At 37.7% G+C, this 20,086-nt stretch overlaps 1 protein-coding gene across 14 annotated transcripts in view; it reads right to left on the bottom strand.

Annotated features, from left to right (window-relative positions):
- SULF2 (sulfatase 2) overlaps positions 1-20,086 on the bottom strand; it is a 162,591-nt gene that overhangs the window by 37,324 nt on the left and 105,181 nt on the right. For all 14 annotated transcript variants that reach the window (XM_063350492.1, XM_063350488.1, XM_063350502.1 and 11 more), the window contains 3 exons: positions 19,365-19,604; positions 5,518-5,669; positions 1,819-1,988 (listed from right to left, as the gene is read on the bottom strand). In XM_063350492.1, the coding sequence (XP_063206562.1) occupies positions 1,819-1,988; positions 5,518-5,669; positions 19,365-19,604 (562 nt within the window). The remainder of the gene's footprint in view (positions 1-1,818; positions 1,989-5,517; positions 5,670-19,364; positions 19,605-20,086) is intronic.

Here is a 20,086-nt window from a genome sequence, read left to right as displayed (position 1 = left end):
CAGGGAGAACTGCCCGCATCTCTTTATCATTGACAGATTTATCTGTTACTGAGGGATCCCCTGGAATGTGGGAACAAGGGAAAAAATGGAAAGTAGGGAACTAATTTGTACATACAGTGAGGGAATGGTGCACGTTCTGCATTTTTACATTTAATCTTAAACCTAGGCCAATGAAAACCCCTGCAGATTATTATTATGTAGTCCTGGTAAGATTGTTTAGAATAAGATTGACAGTTTCTTTGCACAAGATGTACTTAAAATCCTATTTTATTTTCATATCCCAAAGTAAAACACAGTTTCCTTAATCTAATAAGATAACTTGTTTCTTTACAAACAAAACTTGTTCCCACAAAGTGACACTTCCTGTATAATTGTAAGAAAAGTCACCTACAAATAAAAAGTTTTGTGTAACTACTTTATAATCAGGAAGATAAACCTAGTTTGTGTGGAAAAAAAATTAAACTATGAGCAAAAGAAAAAAATAGATGTAGTTTATATTTTCATTGCTCAAATTCTTCTACTCCTTTTCATTCGCCTAGCATAGTTAAATTGCTACGGAACGTTGCTTGATAAACGATTATCATCTCTGAGATACGAATGCCTTCCAAAGGAACTTCTAATAAGACTGAGGTCAATACTGGGTATAAGCTCTAGGAAGTTGCTCATTTGGCATTTCTGTAATTTTAATTTCAAAGAAAATAAATGAGCATAAAACAGCAAACAACCACGAAATATTGCATTGCTGTAGATCTAGGACACAGATTCTCTTCGGTGGCACAGCACAAAATAATGAAATATGTAATTCTAAGTTACGCAATACCTAGACAATAGAACAAAGGAAGCTTTTTCTCTCAGGCTCTATTTTAAATAAAGTGAAAAAACTCAAATGGATTTCACTGGACTTTGGAGAAGTCCTGAGGAAGCTTTGGCTACCAGTTGATTAATATTAGTTCCCTGTTCCTTCACAAATCCAAAATAAAATAGATTTCCCCTTAAAAAAAAAAAAGGGTGGGGGGAGCACTTGAAGAAAGTTACAAATGTTGAACACCAACGAATGCATGAAGCCTGTAATTAGAAAAAAATATTGGAAAGTTTTCAGTTGTGCCAAAAGGTGATTTGGGAGAACCATTCATTTTATCAGCATGCGAGGAGATGCCTGTAATGGAGCATTACAGAGCTGTACCTGTAAAATATTTCTGTGCTATTAACAAGAACCATCTCACCTTGGAGCTTATGAACATGTTAACTCAGGAACCGGGTGATACTGCTCTTGGGACCTGTTCAAGACATTGTACTGGGTCATGTACAGACATACCAGCTCATTCAGAAATAGCTTGGCTGATTTGGTGCTGCAGGCCTTTATTTCCTTTCTCTCCATATATGAAACAGGAGTAACAAGTATTGCATACTACGTGATTTTTAGTAATACCCATAAAATAATATAGTTTATACATAAGGACAGGGAGGTAGAGTTTCTTCCCCTGAAGACATTACAGACCAAGAACCAGATTTTGATCCCTCTGCTCAAAGTAAAACAGTGCTTTACTTCCCAAATAGGTTGTTACAAAGTCCAATGAATTCAACATGAATCTTTCCATTTATCCCGGTGAGCTACAATTCTGAGTTCTAGACACAGTAGTCATTCGCAAGATACCTGTACTAGTCTGAAGAGGCAAAACAAAATAAATCTCGAAACTCTTCTTAAGTATTTGTGACAAACACGCCAACAGTATTATAAAGCAAACATTTTTCCCCCAGAGGTACCCAGGACTTCTATACTCCTGAACCTGGAAATGAAAGGGTTTTATCTTTCCTTACATGTGCTGTGAGGCATTAGGAAAGAGATGTGAGTACTGAGGGGCCGAATCTTCAGGGCCGTGAGGAGCAGCATGGCTTATAACCATCAGTACAGGCCTGTGAGGATACATCTTCTTTGAGATTCTGAAGAAGGTAATACTGTCATTGGTAATCAGATCAGTTAGATAATCCTGCAAGTAGAAGTAAAAGTATAATGAGATACTTGAAAAATAATTTCAAGATGGGGGGTGAGACGGGAAGGGGAGGTCTGAGGTATCACACGAAACAGGAAAAAAGAAGCCACTTCACTCAGAATGGGAGGAGGAGGGACGTTAAAACTTCAAAACCTAAAACATTTACAGATGTTAAAACTTCAAAACCTAAAACCAAATAATTTTCTTCACTGCCTAGAAATATGAAAAGCAACAGCTCCCTCTCAGAAATGAATGACATTAAAAAAGATCAAATAGGACTCTTTCTTCCCAGAGTATGTAATCACATTATGAAGATAACAATACTAAATACAATGACCAGGTATCAATATAAAAAATAGAAAATTACAGGTCAATTTCTTTGCATTTCAGTGTCAATATCTTCAAGGTATATAGTTTGACCTTACATCACAAAAGTGCTTTGAAAATCCAAATGGCTTGATGTTCACTTTTCTTAACCTCCCTCTGAACCAGAGGTCACTAACGCCAGAAGATGCTGAGTTAATTGGACCAAAAATTTCATTCAATATTACAGACACAGTAACAATCTAATAGATATAGCTCTATCAAATAAATTGCTGAGAATTTAAAAAAAACTTCCTTTGGAAGTTATGCACTATCTTTCTATTTTCTTACAAGCATTGTTATCGTTATTCTGGTATCTGCTGGAGCTATATGGATTGAAAACAGTATTTTTAAAGACAAGCCATGTTCTCTCTTAGGCTGCATCACAGGAAATGCTGCAAATATAAATAACCCTCAAACATGAGTAGGATATGAAACTGCACCTTTAAAACACAAAATAATAACTGTCATGTCACAGCTGAATGTAAAAAATCAGACATAATGTCTGTTTCTGGTCAAGTGAACAAGTACAAGATGTGGTACGTACTGTATTGCATCTCCTTTGACGTACAGCTTTCTGTCCCTGGTTCAGACACTTGCTCCTCTTTACCGCTGCCAATGTCAGCTTATCATTCATCAAAGGAAGCCTTTTTCATGGATTGTATTTACTTCCCCAAGTTATTTCTTGTGTATCCCAGAACAAGGCTGGCAAAGTCTCCATTTATAATTTTACACATTGGTCCCAATGAGATGTGCATGTTATGAAACTGCCGTGCTTATGACTGTTACTGATATGACAATGTCACTCATGAAACAGGTGTAAATGGGCATAATTCCATCAAAATCAACTGAAGGGCCTCCATTCATGAGCATATGCAGGGAAAGGGAGAATGTACGATAAGCCAGACCAAAGGAAAACTCACTTCTGAACATACTTTCAATACCTGAGACCATACTCATAGCTGAGAGAGAATACTGGAGGGCTCACAAAAACACACTTGCATTTATCTAAAACGTGCCTGTTCTTTAAGCTAGATTATCACTTTCTTAGGCATGTAACTCATTTTTGAGTTAGGCGTTACACGAGCATAGTTTTCAAACTTCCTTCTGAAGATGAAGGTTTTCACCTGGCCAAAGTGAAAATCATGCAAATTCAACGTTGCAAGTGTTTGCCAGGCCAAAAGACCAAACACAAACATTTCCCTTAACTGATTTCTTTTCTTTTTAAAGCTCCGGATTGTAGGGTTGTAGTAGACCGTGCGAATGCATACAAAACAAAAAATTTATCTAAGAAAGTTGCCAGAAACTGAAAAAGAAAAATCAAAGTAGAATATAACCTTTTAGAAAATCTGAAAGAATTTGCAAAGATTTGATTTTCAGAGGGTAAGTGCTTGGCGGTCGCTTTGGAGGACAGAATCAGTAATGTTTTTTTTCTAGTTTTCCACTGATACATAATTAATATTAACTATGTCAAGTAGATAGGGCTAAAAATTAATCTGATTATACTGTTCATTGCTGGAAAATTAAGTTTCCAGCAACAAAAACGCCAGGAAAGAAAGAGAAGCAGTCTTGTATTTTAGCTTCTGTTTGTTCATTTGAACTCCAGCGTTAACATCAACAAGCGCTGTTGCTCTGCGCACTATCATCTCTTTATTACCATAGCTGCAGATTATGTAAGAATATGAAGATTATCAAAACATTTATATTTTCATCAGACTTTTATTTATTTATTTATTACCAAACTTGGTAAGAAAAACTAAACCTAATGAAAACCTAAACATTTTCAAGTGTTGCATACACAAAACAGAGCTGAGGACATTGGAACATGAAGCTCCCCGTTGGCTCCTTGGTACAACAGGGAACACTGCCCTGCGAAATCATTTGCCTGACATTGTTCCACATAGGATATATTTCCATCATAACATTTTTGGTACATGGCTGTAAAGATTAGCTCTCTCACTCTTCATAGATCAGAGGGGAAATAAAAGATGAATAATTCCGTACATCAGTTGCCCCTTCCCCTTAGCAGCTGGTAATAGAAAAAGAAAACCCTAGAAGCCTGTTAAGTTTTATCTTTCAACACAAAGTACATTTAATTAAAAATGGCAATTAGGGGAGGGGAAGGAGGAAATCACACAGACATCACCCTTTTAAAGGAAAAACTGACTGTGAACACACTGCTAATGAAACACAAATACAGCGGCAGGATTTGTGCTCAATAAGAGAAAGCAAACCGAATCCCTGTTAAGCAAATACACCTTACAAATTAGTATCACTCCAGAGTGAGTCAACTTCCTAAGTTATACACTACTTAAACTACAGCAGTTTATAGATAAATTTATTTATCAACATACTTCAGGGACAATTCAGGCCATTTTAGGAATTCACAAAAGCTGGTTCCTTTGGAAAGGTAACACTTTTGGCTGAAATAAACGTACTCCTGACTGCAAGCAGGTAACTGCTTGAGCGGTAACACGTGCTGGATGAGGAAGAAAATGATACTGCATTTGACAATGATTACCAAGCATTTTAGGTAAGCTTGGCCAGGGTATAACATCCTTGCAAGGATATTAGGAAACATATGCGCCTGTAACAGTGCAGGGAGATATACATTTAATAGTTAAATTCTCCACTCATTCAGAATTCTCAGAAGATACACCAAGATATTATGAACTTCCATCATGTTATGGCTGTGAAACAAGTTCCTTAAACTAACATAAAAAGATGGGTCTACCTGGAGGGAACTGGATTCTTATCTCATTTACGCTTGTGTAACTCCACTGGAGTCAGTTCTATACCAGGGGAATAGATGACAATCAGCCTCAGCACACAATAATTAAAGTACAAAGCACAGAAAGAGTTACCATGCAGCATTTAAATCCGTTTTCACATCTTCAGTTCATAATATATACTACAGTCTCAGACGTTTGGTTTGTTTCCATTGCTGGTAATAATGTTTTCAGTAACGTGACCCTCCCAGAACGGAAGATAAGGAAAAGTCCAACCACGATGCCTACTGGGTTGTAGCTAACGTTGCTAACGTTACACGTAGCAGCTTTCAAGTACAAAAAGAATTCTTTAGTTAGACTGAAACCATAAAGCGGAGCTTTCTTGCAGTCATGTCCAAATGTTAAAAAAATAGAAATAAATTAAGAGGACCTACCCTGGAGTAGTCATATCCATGTTTCTCCTTCACTCCATTTCTACAGAGCGTGTAGTTGTAAAATCGAGAGTTTTTAAGTAATCCAACCCATTCTTTCCAGCCAGGAGGCACATAGGAGCCATTGTATTCATTAAGGTACTTTCCAAAGAAAGCTAGGGGTAGAGAAAGCAGAAGCATAGTAAGAAGGCATAACAGAAACGCTTCAAAGACACCGTACTTAACCATATTATTTTCTGTCTCTTCTGAGAGGAACGTGGTTTTCTTCATTCCGATACATTTTGGATAAGAGATAAGTCCTGAGTTGTAAATTCGCCTGTGTTTCTTTATTTCAGAGCTCCATAATACAGATTTTTTGATTTACAACCTGACTATGTATGCGAGAAACTGGACCACAATTACCATTTTATTTTCTTCAGTGCCTGATACGTTCAGACAAACAACACAGAGAATGCTTAAAATAGCGCCAGTTGCCACATTATCTCATCCTACTCTGAATCACCCAATTTAGCTACATTTTTCATTTTGGTTACACCCATTTAAGCCATCTCCACCTAAGGAACTGGCAGAAGCAGTGAAGTCACTAATAGGAGGTTGGCTTGGGAGACATAATGACAAATGAGGACCATAAATATGATGAGATTTTAAACTTGCTGCATAGAACAAATGAAGCAGCAGCATGGTTGGCAGGACAAGTGCAGAATGAGCACAGAAGACAGGGCAGGCCTTTGAGCCATGCTCCCAGAAGAGCTATGTACATGCCAGCCTTGTTCTGTAAGCCACAAGTGTACAGACATAAATTACTTTCCAGAAAACGGTTAAGGAAAATGAAAAGCATTAGGTTTCTATGAGAAGGACACAAATTCTCTAAAGTACATAATGTACCAAATGATGCTTTCACAGTATTCCAGTAAAAAAATAAATAATTTAAAGGAACACATTTTTCAGTATTGGTTTATATATTATATCTTCACTATGCAATTACAGGATAAATTATACCGGAAGACTCCATTTGTCTAGCTAGTTTTTTTAAAAACTTAAAGGCAAAATTCTGCTCTTGGGTCTGCAGACTGCACCACGATTCAGCATCTGACTTTCCATGATTAGAGCTCAGATCTCAATTTTTGAATGGTTTGGCAATACAAGTTAACACTACCCCAGGGACTAGCACAAAGATCTTTACACTTGTTCCACTTGCCTTACAAATATTTTTAATCCAGAGGCACATAGCGTCTGCAACATCTCACAATGTCCATTGTGAACGTCTGTACTTCTATAAGGACAACAGAATATCTAAGATTCTGTTCTTAGACTTAGATTAAACCTCACCTCATAAGCTATGGGTTCTGAGCACACAATTCACAGTTCACAGGTTCTTAAAGATTTTTTTTTTAAGCTTGCAGCCTATAGTGTCTGTTACTGCACCTTCTTGTACTCACACAAATGCAAGGAGCAATACTGTGGCTAGAGTAGAAGAGGTCTGCAGCCAGTGTAAAAAGGGCCAGCCTCACTGAACTCAATGGATTTACATCTATTTGTAGTAGGCTGAACATCAGTCCAAAAGACAGACACAGTGAGAAACAGTGATTCAAAACAGTGAGGGAATTCCATATCATTACCTGATTGGTGTTTTTTCCCCTAAAAAAATGGGAAACATTATATTAGCAACAAAATAATATAGTGGAATGGAATTAAATAAATTTACAGGAAGTAAGTACATTGTGCACTGAATGTCCATAAGATCCAACTCAAAGTGCTTAGGTAGAATGCAAAAGCATATTTTGAATCATCGTTCTCAATGAATTTCAATGTATTCAATTAATGTGTAAGGTGAGCCAAGAGAAATTGAACATTTGAGATCTTTCAAAGTGTTCAAAAGAGATGAAAGTGTTGACAAAATTAAGATTTTCATCACAGATGAGGAAGGCACATCTATTGGGACACAAGTAAAGAAATCCTTAAAATTACACTGTGCTTTCAAAATATTTTGCAAAAGTGGGTAAGGTGCTATGCTATTTTACAGATGAGCACCTACAAAAGGGTTTAGTGATTGACACGCATGCTGCAGAAAAGAATTTGTTTCACTGGCCTGAACTACCTCTTGACATCTTCTTTAACCAAGCAGAGAAAACTAGCAGCAAAGAACAAAGCAAAATCTACTCCACTGGAAAAGAAAAACTATCACATTACTCAGGGACTGCATTTATACAGGATATACACTCTTTCAAATGATTTTGCTTTATGAACAGCTTCTGATTTTTAAAGAATGAAAGGGATATCACAGTGATTATGGGCAATAAAGCAATACAGATGCACGTTTTTTCCTGTCCTAGTAACAAAGAACCCAGGATTGAAACACTGACCAGCGTCTACAGTAGCAGGTACACACAAGGCAGTCCAAAGCCTTTTGTCCCCCATTCAACATAGTCTATCCAAACAGAGATATATTTGGCATTTCTGCTCACGGGAACCAATCCATTCCTAAACCCTTTGGCTGAGCCAGCTGAAGAACTCAGGAAAGAGGCATTCTGTAAAGAATTACTTCATTGTTATTCTGTAGAGGCATTAAAGGAAAGTCTGGCGGAAGTTCCTTCCAGCACCTTTTGCATACCCCCCATTGTACATTCAGGATGTCTTTATAATCTTTCATGGATGTCAAAGTGCTTTAAATAATTTTCTCTGCTGTTTCCAATCTTCCATTTCACATCTTTTTCTTTTCCCTCTCCTTCTCAGCCGTTTAAAGGCTTGTTATTAAAAAATTTTTAAACGTCACTCCTCTGTAGTACAAAATGTTGGGTTACAATAAATCTCTCTCAATGCTGGTGAAAGATTTTGATTTTGGATTGTAAAGATTCTCTCTAACACAATTTTTCCCCTCACCAGATTAGTTCACCACCAGAGACAGCTGCTCACTGGAGTACACATGCCTTTGGTACACCCAATTTCAAACTGCTCCAAGATTTCATTAATACACATTCACGGAGGCTGCTTGATATGCTCAGCCATGTTCCTATACCCAATCTATGAAATGATCATTAAAAAACATCCAAGTGACTGTTTTTAATAAATGCATTAAGAATGTGATTTTCCTTTGCTTTAAATACTATACAACATAGTTTCTCCTAAGACTCCAGAAAACAGGATATGCAAGAATTGAGTCCTTTGTACACTGTTACCACTTCCGCAGGGGTTCGTAACCTTCTAAGGTTCTTTTCTCAGAGTCTCGCCCTTCGATGATAAGCACCTGGAAAATTCTTTGGTAGAGAGTGGAATTTTTACAAGAGGTTTTGTTTTTTAAACTCTTCCTGTAAGAAAAAAAAATTGCACACGAAAGAATTTTCCCTGCGTTACCAATTAATACGAAGGTCTGCTCCAAATGTAACACAACCGCAGATGCACCAAGGCCACAGCTCGTTGCTTAAAAAGCAGGCCTGGCATATTGTCAAATGCAGTGTAAAAGCACACTCAAAAGAATGGACATCAGAGCACCATTTACCACCACTGGAAATATTCAAACCAGTATCTCTCATCTAGTATATCATCTACCACACTCTACAGGTTTGTTGTGTTTTTTCCCCTTTTTTAAAACAGTAATTCTTTTCCTAATACCTACCTAAAAATACTTAACACAACTAAAATGCAGCAACAAAGGATATCCACAAAACTTTGCATTAAATAGAAAACTAAGATAATTCAGAATGCATCAATAAAATGATGCAGGGGATCATTCATCCCTATTTACTCCATATGGACTGCCCAACATTGGGAGTTGGATATAACAGAATTTTTTTAGTTCTCAAACTAGAAACAGGAATGCAGTGGAAGTCAACAGAGATTCCCCAGTGTAAAATTGCCAGCAGATCAGATTTAGACACAGAATTTCAGTCTTTCATTCATTTTCCTTGATTTAGTAGCTCTGATTCTGACCGTAGTTAGTCACTTGTTTATACACAGCTCTGTTAACTACTGGCCACGATCACTTATCCATTCCACTAAAAACTCGTTTAACAATATGATCATAGCATTTATGCTCATTTTAAACAAAGTAAGAAGATGAAATCAAGAAAGGAATGCATGAGAGGAGTACTGGTAATAATTTCCTGACAGCGATGCGTTACATTCTCTTGGGAAGCAGTGAAAGATAAAGCTCTTGCTATCCGTAGAGCCAAGTCAGGCTATGCGCTAGAAAAATATACTCTGTGGAGCAATGTTAGCCTGGCTTCAGGGGGACATAATAACCTTTTCACCAGCGAGGAGATTATTGAGAAAACAAAGCCAGGGTCTTCATGGTGGTGCATGGTGGGAGGACAAGAAAGAACCAATAAGATTGAAAAAAGCGAGGTTCAGCCTGAAAAGAGAAGAGTTAGAGAGCAAAACAGGTTGCTCAGAAAGACTGTGCAATTCCAATCCTGGGTGTTTTTCAAGTCTAGATTGGATAAAACCTTCAGCAACACGGCCTGGGGCAGGCTTTGAGGAGGTGGGGGAAAAGAGACCTCCTGAGGTCCCCTCCAACCTGAACTAGCCAGTGATGCTATGATGGGCTAAGTGACTTATGAGGCCCATCTTCAGTTGAATATACACGATTCCAGGATTTTAGAATTTAGAAACAATGACTAGAATTTGTAAATATTCATGTTCTCATAATAAATCCCAAAGCTGAGAAAAAGTAGAATTCAGCTTTTTGTTACTCCTGGACAGTAAGCTCAATATTCATACCACACAGCCCTCCTCCTGGAATCTTCTCTTCATACCCTTCATGCTACTGAGCTGTATCCACCTATTAGCACTCCATTAAATTGTACTTACCACTGTGACTGTGAAGTTAAACTCATGTTTTAAGCTATTAGCCCTCTACATTTAAACACGAATGTTGTGCATTAAGTACATTAAAGACATATTTAAAGCACTGTTTTTCTGTCATATTACAAGAGACAACTTTCCAGGTATTAACTTAGGTTTTGAGTTGCAAGTCTTAGTTACTCACAGGCATTTGTTTACCCCTCTAAAATCTTTTACTTCTGTATCCGATACCAGTTTTCCCCAGCTCAAAGTTGAACAATTAGCTACATTTGAGCAATCTCTCAGTTCTTCGATTGGGACAGGGGGGACATTTCTGATCTTTTATCTGCTGTATATCTAGAAAAATTACTTTCAGTACTTTTTGTCCTGTAAGAGGCAATCAGAGGAAAGCAGATGAGAAAGCACTCTCAGCATGGCTAAGTACACATGTAACAAGTCGTAAGACCAAAGGTCAAGTCAGCTTTGCATTCACATCATGGCCAAATATACTCTAACTGACAACGTACAATGGAATAACCCCCAGTGAAATTAATGGATTTACAGCAGAAGTATGGGGGTTCCGAGATAACATCCTGTAATTTAGCATTAAATTTGGTTCCATGGGAAAGGTTTTTCAAGAGACATCAGTTCTCCTCAGGTATCAAAATAACTGACCAGTTTTTCCAAAAATCAGTAACTCTTAAGTGCTGAAGTCACCTGAATAAAATGGTCCCAGCTGGCACCTTTAGTGACAACAGAAAATATGACACTACTGCAAAGATTAGAAGATAAGGCATTAGTATTAATGCCTTGGTAACGGCAGTAATCTAATGAGTTGCACAAAATATACAGTGAGTTCCTAAATGTTAGGGTATTTTTAAGCAGGAAAAGAGGGGCTTAAGACCATATTTTGTTCTCAGATCCCTTTAGTTCCACCAGTTTCAGGATGCTAAGGAAGACTGGGCTCCAAATACATTTTTTACTATTTCTTTTCTTTTGTACATCTGCAACAGTCCTTGAAATGATGAATTCATTGAAGTAACTTAATCAGTTAGACTAAGGAGAGAAGTACAGGTGTACACACACACACTTTATTTTAGTCTATCGCACACGGTAGCCCAGTTTTTCTCTAACCTACGGTACAGCGATATCACAAAAAATTTTTATAGATCACATGTTCCATCCGCCACCACAGGGACATAAAAAGAGTAGTACTAAAGGCAAGGGCCTTTACATGCACAGCTCTTCTCTGTAACTGGAATAAAAATTATTGCTACAATTCATGAAACATAATAGTTGTAAAAAACATGTTGTACAGTGACTGGTAACCACTGCAGTAAGAATAGCCTACAGGCTTTCTTATTATGCCAGGCGACTAGTCTGATATCTAGCAGGACAAAGGCAACGCACAGTAATCTTTATGACACCTTTGTTCCTCTTCCTGAATTTGCATTGCACATTTCTCAGTTGTGGCCAAGGACCAGTGCCAAGATCTATTTAATGAACCAGGGGAATTGGCTGAAGGGGAGCAGATGAAGCCAAATAAAACAAAAGGGCTCAAACCAAATATTTTGAAATGGTCAACAAGGAATCAAACAGAAGAATGCTGATGGTGAGCCAAGTCCTGCTTGTCTTTCTCAGGTGAGCAAATTCCCAATGGAGTTGGGGCCAAAGCCCCCTTTCACTAATGTCTATGGCACAGATTACAAAAGTTTAAGCAGAACTAAAATTATAAGACATACATATCTTTCTGAACGTCCCTCTCACACACAAATACTCCAAAAGTTAAAGGAAAAAAATCTAGAAATGGCAATCTTCATATCATCAACCTTTATTACAATTCAGGACAAGATGACTTCATGTACCGCAAGAGCATATTTTCCTATATGGGCAGCGGAAGAGAATGGAGGGGCGCTGGCTGGCTCCCTGCTGTAGAGCACTACTCTACAACACAGCTCGCTATCGCAAGTCAGCCTTGGTGGCCAATTCTGACCATTCATATTTTCCACAAAACCTTTCCCAATGTCAAAACCACCACAACAGTGAGACATTTTATTAAAAATTTACCATGGGTATCACTCCCCTTTTTTATGCATCATGGTCACAGAAGAATCTTAACCTTTAGATTTATCCTGCTCTCATCACATGAAACATTTCCTCCTCCACACATAAAAATCAAAAACCTCCCCAGCAGTGGACTGTCAGACCATTTTTAATAATAAGCAGTCTAAGCAAAAGCTTATCTAGCTTAACACCGAATCTTTACTAAAACACCAAAGTCTGCACCATGCTGTTTGGGACAACTCCAAAAGAATTTCATTTAGAGTCATTTTGTCTATAGGATTTGAGGAAAACCCGATTGCCAGCTTTCAGGGAGCTAGTGAGATATGCTGTGCAAGAAGAAATATTTGCTGTACTTTAACAAAGCTGTTTTTTTCCACCTAGCAATAAACTTGGAGGAACACTACTAACAGCATTAGTTCATAAATAAAGCCAATAAAATCTTACTGAATCCAATTGGGAGAAAAGTCCAGCCCTGGTTCAATACAACCACAGAATTCTTTTCAACAAGATATTCACTGAAAGAGAAGAAATCCAGGTTCTACAGTTTATTATCTGCTTGCCTACCTTTTACTTTTGACAAAAAAATATATTTGACACTTTTTTTTTTGTAAACAACTAGTCACTTCTTACAGTCCTGAAATGCATCCATCTCAAAAACATACATAGTCCTCCCACGGATAGAGGGATGGGAAGTGCTACTATCTCTAACTTGGCAGACAAGACAGAGGTCTCAGGGCAGAACTCGTGCTACTAAAACACACAAAAAGACACGAGGATGTTCCAATTCAAAGGCAATTCAACTTACAGAAACTGGAATTAGAATCTACCTGCAACGTTTACACTGTAGGCACTGGCGAGTCTTTGAAATCACCACTGTTCTCCCACGCACTTTATTAAAGCTGGCATTCAGCTTATTGTTCTGGCTTTGAACTTCCGTATCACTAAGCTTTTCCAGCGCCCACTAAATTGTGTATCACTGCTGCACAGGGCAAGTATGTATCCATGCGGGCCACATGGAACACTCACACCTTTGGGCATATAGGAAAGACAACTTAGGAAAACTGTATTCAGTAAATTACATTACTAAATTAAATTTGATGATTTTGAAAGACTTCTGCAAAAAACCCCAGCATTCTAGAAAAGCAAAACAAAAAGAATGCAAGAAGGTACCACAAGGACTTAAATTGCTAGCTGGATAAAACAAAAGATCTTAAATTGGAGTGAGACGGAGGGAATCAATTTCTCCTTTTTGGCTGATGAGCTACCTAATATTGAACACGAATAGCACTGGAAGATTCAAAACTTAAGAAGCCAATAGGTTCTTTTACTTCGTAAGTACTGGCACCCTAGAAGATCTAAACTAACAAAGATTTTAAAAATATTTTCACAATGTGCAAATATACTGTTTAACTTTTAGCTGTTTTGACTGCTATGAAATGATAATCCTATTTCTGAAGAAATATGAAGATACGAATTACTTCTTGCTTGAAATGATAAATCAGTATGACAAAGCCATTACACTTTAAATGCTAGAATTGGCATCCCATCAGAAGAGTATATTATAGCAGGGGGAAAGAAAACGATGAGGTGTTTCTCACAACCCACAACATTTTATGTTGAAAACAGATAGATTTCGGGGGAGAAATAAGTGAGAGAGCATGAAGGAAACACAATATGACTGGAAATAAGGGAACCACAGACTCATTTCTGTAGTCGTGGATGCCTTCACCTCAGGCTCCTGGGAAGGTCTGACTGGATTTTACTCAGTGAGTTATTCACAGAAGTGCATCTAGTCCTCTCTTCAGGATAGTTAAAACGCACATTAAATAACGTAAAACTACCTGCAGAAGACAGGTGATGAAACAGTAGCTGTACAGGTGAGTTTCACTTTTACAACCTCTGCGTAATCCTCAGGAGACCACAGCTCTACTTACTGTGTTCTCATTTTAAGTTAGCATACATTATAATATGTTTAAAGTGAATTACTGATGATTAGAACTCAATTTATAGAAACAGAGGGAAAAGATACATACGTGTTTGATCTGAAACCAACTTATAGTATAGAACTGAAGTTAGAACCGCGGGAGAAAAAAAAAAAAAAGTCTTTAATACACATGAGGAAGGAAATCTAGAACTGCCTTTTGTTTGAAAACGTGATTCTCCAGAATATTTGCAGGATATGCCAGTTCAATAATTCACTGTCATGGACCAAGTCTGCCAGAAGTAGTAACATGAAGGGGGGATTTGGGCTATACATCATCTTCTATTCTTACATCCTTTCCAGCACAAATCCTTGTTTCCTTTTACAGTAACAGCTATCACGGTATAGCCACTATGCTGAATCTTTCTTTCACACCATTTTCAAATCTAATGGTCTCAAACCATATAACAGATACAATTTGACAGACCTTGCTAAGATAATATTTCTATATAGCGAGGAAAAGATCTAAGGAAACCAATTTACCTTCAAGATAAATAATTCAGAAACCTGATATCCAGTTTTGAAAAGTTACCTAGATGTCTTGGAGGTGAATACCATAACGCTTCAGTTCCTAATTGTGCAAATCACTTCTGAAAATTAAGTCTGACTCCTAAATTGCTTGGGTATTATTTTTAAAAAAGGCCTTCAGTTCTTCATCAGCTGCAAAAGCTATCTGTCCTGCATATAGGATGTTACTCTGACTTGGAAAATCTGTTTTCTTTATATGCACGTAACCTGACAGAAGAGCGCAGCACAGCAGAGTGGCCTGGGCACCAGAGCGTGCATCAAAATTCAACACGTCTCTTCTAATGCTGCTCTTCACCTGCATGGGACCTTGTAGAAAGTACTTCTCTATTCTGTTTGTACTTCTGTCTATCCTTTGACTCTTTAGGTCACCAATAATTCCCTACCAAGCAATTCTACATAGAGATTGACTTCAGTTAAGTTTTAAGTATTTCTGTAATCAAAACCAGCAACTATTGTGGACAGCAAATTCTACAGCAGGAAACTAATAATCTAAGAACTTTTCTCCTGGCATGTATGTAGATATTAAAACCTGGTCACATATTTTTCAGGTTCGTTCCTCCTTTAATAAACATTTACCAATAGCCTTTCCCCTCTTTCTTACAATTTATAATGTTAAAATCACTTCAAAATGTCAAAGGCTCAGACAGTGAAGTGGAAAAATAATTATTTGAATGCAGTCAGCCACTGTATCTTCTTAGTCTAATATTAATGGGAGGAAATGGAAGATTGTCACTGAATTTTAATGAATTCATTAGTTAATTATTGTAAAGCCCCGTGAAAGTGCTAAGAATGATTATTACTTTTATTCCCAAGAAATTTTTTATAATGGCAGAGACGGACCTCCCACAATGACTTTTCTCTAGGTTCAAAATAGACGACTGCTACAAAATGGCATTTATTAATTCCTTGCATAATTTAAATATGGACTTATCATCAGAGTGAGATACTGACATATCACCATACAAGTAGCAGCTTTTTCCTTAGTTAATAGGTCCATTTAACTGCATAGGGTTAGCTGTACTGTAGGGTACTGCTCAACAGGAACAAGGATGGTAAGTTAGCCAAAATGTGTGCTGCCTTTGCTGCATACTGAGCCACATTAAGCCCTAACATAAATGAACAGAACTCTCTCAGAAAATTCACTGAAGCAAAAGTGTCCTTCTGCCAGGCTGAATTTGGCCCACCATCCCTAATTCTGTTGAATTTAATAAGATAAACATGTCTTTTCATTTCCTGACTGCAGATAAGGCTGACAAAATATTCTGGAATCAGTCACCAATTTTCAGACCTAATCATTCAGCCAGCCAGGCAAATGGAAACAAGAAGCTTTTCTCATTAAGTAATGTCTAAGGGAAAGTTTAAATCTGTATTCCAGTAAAACATCTTGGTATTTGCTGCTGCAGGACCCAAGCATGCAACAATGCATTGTGCATTTTAAAAGCTGTCTCGCAGAAAGAGATGTGTATGTTCACGGAAAACAGAACATTTTCTCTGTAAATGTTTACACAGGAACCTTTGGCAGAGAAATTCCCTGACATTCAGAAATGTTTGTCACAGGATCTCTTTGTTTCTTTCCCATTCTAATCATCTCCTGCTCAAAGTACTACTGTCCACTACTTTAAATTAGTAATGATTCAGATGTCTTTCACTGACTTTTCTGAAGATTAATTCATTAATTGACTTGGTTTGTTTACATAAATTGTCCTTCTTGCCCAATTTCCCACAATATGTAATAGGACAATGATGTCAGAAGCTCTGCAAAATCAGACCAATTTCTTAATATACCGAGACTGGGAACTTGTCTACGTGTAGTGGCTGTGTAACGAGAACACAGCCTTTCAGTCGCTATTCACGACACCGGCATTTTTTAGATTGTGAGACAGGTTAATGCAGAGGAAGACATACCTGTAACACCTACTGCCTCAGTGGCTCCCATTGTAGAAGGAAAACCCATCCTTTGCATTGTCATGATATTTATTTTGATTGATCCACATAAAGTGACACTGAGCCCGATGCATGATGGTCAAAATCCTGGCTATTAAAGCCAAAGACAGAACTTCCCTTCAGCTCAGCCTCTTCCTTTCACCTCTATTCTGCCAAGTCTAGTGCCTAACAAAGTTGGTCAAACTTTTTAAAGTGCCATAGTTGGGAAATATAAAACTGATGACCGAGGGTGAAAGTGAGAAACAGTTATATGGAAGTTGCACCTTTACCACCTGCTCTCGTATTTTTTACTTGCAACTTGTGCAGGAGAAACCTGAGCCATGCTGCTCCCACCAGCACATTGCCCAAAGGTGTCAGCAGCAGCACGCGTCTGTACAGTCCAAGCCACAAATGCCACCACTACAGGGAAAATCCTACAATGCAGAAAGAACGGTCCCCAGCAGAATCGTCTTTTGTAACAGAACAAAACACATGGAGATCACAATGAATAGAGAGAAGAGGGCAAGGAGATGTGAAACAACTAGCAGAAAAGAAAAACAGAGGGAAGGTTAAGTGGGGTAGGAGAGTACAATTTCTTCCTTCAAGTTTAGAGAAGAGAGAGAAGAGAAACACAGGGACAAGGCCCGTCTTATGAATTAAGAAAAAAATATCAAACTCCCTTCCAAAATTTGTCCCTTTTTCTCTTCAAGGTTGTGAACTAAAATATAAAATCAAGCCTCAAAAGGCTTTATTTCTCATTTTCTCATGGCCTCTTTTTCTTCTCCTTCTTCAAAAAAAAAAAAAAAAAAAGGGATCAAGAAGCTAAACTGTATGATTGAAGGGCGAACCAGTACTACCACAGACTGCAGTCATGTTCAAGGACGAATCCCCATTTCAGAGAAACATAATGTCCAAAACACTCTCCTTAGCAGGTCACTTTCGAAACTTGAGAAACTGAGATCTAAAGTACAATTTCCTGCTCTTTCTGATAAAAAAGGTAAATCAGGTAAATCTGATCAGGTCTTGGGGGGGAGGCGGGGGGGGAGAAAGGTAAAAAAATACCTTCTTACTCCAACACCTTCTTATCCTTCACAGTGAACAACAAGACTTTAACCAGAGATCAGAAACGAACACCAGCCTCCAGTAATGGAAATTCCCATTTAAATTTATCTAATAACGTATCACATTTAACTACATGAATGCGGATCTCATTTACACCTAAAGATTACTTTGTTACTTGTAGAAGTACTATTTCTGTGCATTCCAATAAATTTAGTTTGCAAATTGAGAGGCAGACTGAAAATGTGATACAGATTCATTAAGATCTTTGGTCTAAATTTAAACCATAATGTAAAAATATAAGACATATGAATACGAGGATGCTTGCAATAGCTGTGCAAGTTAGTAGAAAGTGCAGGTGCTTGAAATATAGTCACTAAATATAAAAATTATTATAACAGACAAACATCAGTAAACACAAAACAAGTAATCTACGAAGAATAAAACATTAACCTTGGGGTGGTAGTCATACGATCACTGGTATTAGTGCCAGGAACGATAAATGGAGGGAAACAGCAACCAATTAATAAGGCATGGGCACTTCCCCTAATTTATTTCTTTCCAGATTAATTCAGGTCTTTATTTTAGAAAAACAAAACGAGGAAATTACCTATTTGTTTTAAGATGAAGACTTTGCAGCAATGACATGTAAAACTCACGTGAATAGTGAAAGAAAATAATGATCTTGTTACAATTATTATTCAAGATTTATACTAGTTTCTGGACACCTCAAATACTATAAATTCAAAGAACAAATGTATACTATCGATAACAACTATACTACTATACCATAGTATACGTACTACAAATAACACAAATAGAACCAGGCTTATGCCTGTTTCTCATCATGACAAGAGGCAAGAAACGTGACAAAACCACTGTATCAGGCAAGGACCTTAAATCTCATGTCTGGAGAATGCAAGAAGGAAATAGGGGTGAAATACGTGCTACATATTTTCTGAAATCCTTTCTGAAGGATCTTTGCTCCTACAAAGCACTGCATGCAAAGACTACACGCAAATTTTCTCAGGATTACATTTGATCTTGCCAATTATTCCTCAGTCGTAATTTATCCTAAACATCTTTCTGGGAATGGAAGTCTGGAGAAACCAATCAAGGTGACATCTCTGCCCCAAAGCACAGAAGGAGCAGTCCCTTCTCATGTATTCTTAGTTTGATTAATTTATCTGTTTTATGAAAAATTCAAATGACTAATTCCTTTCCATAGAATCTTTCTTGTCTGTTCTTCAGGTAATTGCAGGGCATATTCTACATGTGCTACGCCCTTGGTTCAAGCATGCACATTATTTTATCCTTCCCAGCTTATGAAAAAAGTCTTTGTCTTTTGTTGTTGTTTATTTTGTTTTTTAAATTTCCTCAAGTACATGCATAACGGGAGCTCTGGCATTCTGCACTGCTTCAGTCCAGTATGAGAACAAATGACAATATTATATACATTAGCCTCTATACTAGTAAGTTTAAGGAAGCTTTCAGATGGAGCCAGACTTGATCTTACCTGTCCTGTATCCTGTGTTGTTGAGGTACACTGCAAATGTACGTATTTCATGCTGAGCTTGCCAGGATGGAGAAGAACAGTTCTCATTGTTAGTGTAAGTGTTGTGGTTGTGGACGTACTTCCCCGTAAGAATAGAGGAGCGAGATGGGCAGCACATAGGTGTTGTCACAAAGGCATTGATGAAATGAGCACCTCCGTGTTCCATGATCCGCCTTGTTTTATTCATCACTTGCATAGAACCTGGAAGAAGAAAACCATCTCAGAATTATTTCATTGTTTCAGTCACATAAGCTAACATGTTACATCAGAGACCAGAATGAAGCACAGGCAGTAAGGGCACTGCAATCTCATAGTGAAGCCAAATCCAAAGAGATTATTCTCTCCCCTCTAGCAAAGTTCTCGAATTGTTTTAAGAAGGACCAAATACTGCAGTCCTAAGTTAAGATTTGACCCAAACCTGTTGACGTAGATCATAATGGTTTTTTTAATTTCTCTCTCTCTAAGCTCAAGATTTACCACTGTAACTATCTGCACTGTCTGTGCAGCCTTTTTGGAGCCACTAGTACTGTTCCAGTAGCTCACTTTGTGCAGCAACCATGATCAAAGTTTGCATGCTCCTTAAGTATTATTTAATCCTTGGTTTCAGAAGATAACTGATGCACTGCCTTTTGTACCAACCTTCTGCAAAAGGCTGAGGATTGTAATCACAGAATCACAAAAGC

This window comes from Chroicocephalus ridibundus, chromosome 12 (genome assembly GCF_963924245.1).
Source record: "Chroicocephalus ridibundus chromosome 12, bChrRid1.1, whole genome shotgun sequence".
In the NCBI taxonomy this organism is placed as follows: Eukaryota; Metazoa; Chordata; class Aves; order Charadriiformes; family Laridae; genus Chroicocephalus; species Chroicocephalus ridibundus.
The sequence above is the reverse complement of the archived record's forward strand: the minus strand, read 5'-3'. Positions and strand labels throughout refer to the sequence as shown.